Here is a 1,038-nt window from a genome sequence, read left to right as displayed (position 1 = left end):
GTGTGTGTTCACACTTTTTAGGCAATTACGTTGAACCCACAAAACGAAAGCTTTCACCATACCTACCAAATCATCTTCAATTATATCCCAACAAGATTGGTAAAATGCTCCTGTGTATCCATCAGGGCCCCCAGCTGAATCACCACTTAGTCCCATTACTGCTTTCTTCACTTCCTCTTTAGTTGGTATAGCCATTAGTTTTTCATTCTGCTCACTGTCTACCATATTAGGAACATGATTGAGAATGTCAAAAGTAGTTGGAACTGCATCTTCAGTGAACTGATCTTGGTAGAATTTCACAGCTTCTTCTGCAATTAGATCCTCCTCCTCTATCCAATTTCCATCACTGTTTTGAATTCTTGTCAATCTCAACCTTTTCCTCCTTCCATTAACTTGAGCATGGAAGAATTTAGTGTTCCTGTCTCCATCTTTAAACCACATCATGCCTGCTTTTTGCCTCCAGAATTCCTCTTCTAAAGCAAGATATCTGATCATTTCTGCTTGAACTTCCTGAAGTCTTTGTCTATTCATCTGACTTGGATTGCATTCAAACTGTCTCTCATGGACCAAAACAACTTCCTCCAAACTTGCAATCTTTTGGAATATATCCCCATAAGTAGCTCTACTCCAAGTTGATAATGCCTTCTTAAGCTTTTTTAACTTGAAGTTAAATAAGGTAAAAGGACTAGCACTAAAATCTGCAGACCAATTTTCCTTTACAACTTCCTTGAAAGTGTGATGTTTAGTCCAGAAATTAAGAAACCTAAAAGACTTCTTGATAGGAGGAGATTCAATATCATATTTCAACAACATAGGGCTGTGATCAGACCCTGTTTTGGATAAGTGAGTCACCTGTAAACCTGGAAAAGTTTGTTGGAACTCCATATTACCCAAGCATCTGTCTAATCTCTTAAAAATGCAATCTTCCTCTGATCTTCCATTCCACCATGTATAGATACTTCCCTTAAAACCCAAGTCTGTCAGATTGCAAGTATTAATGCAGTGTCTAAAATCATCCACCTCATTAATATGCACAGG

General features: G+C 38.0%; 1 protein-coding gene across 1 annotated transcript in view; it reads right to left on the bottom strand.

The window, feature by feature from the left end:
- Positions 1-66: 66 nt before the first annotated feature.
- Positions 67-1,038, bottom strand: part of LOC109221967 — a gene marked incomplete at its 3' end in the record, with an annotated part of 5,407 nt that continues 4,435 nt past the window's right edge. Inside the window, exon 2 of the mRNA XM_019386387.1 lies at positions 67-977. Within this exon, the coding sequence (XP_019241932.1) occupies positions 67-977 (911 nt within the window). The remainder of the gene's footprint in view (positions 978-1,038) is intronic.

This window comes from Nicotiana attenuata, unplaced genomic scaffold (assembly GCF_001879085.1).
Source record: "Nicotiana attenuata strain UT unplaced genomic scaffold, NIATTr2, whole genome shotgun sequence".
NCBI lineage: Eukaryota > Viridiplantae > Streptophyta > Magnoliopsida > Solanales > Solanaceae > Nicotiana > Nicotiana attenuata.
This window is presented reverse-complemented; position numbering and strand designations above follow the sequence as displayed.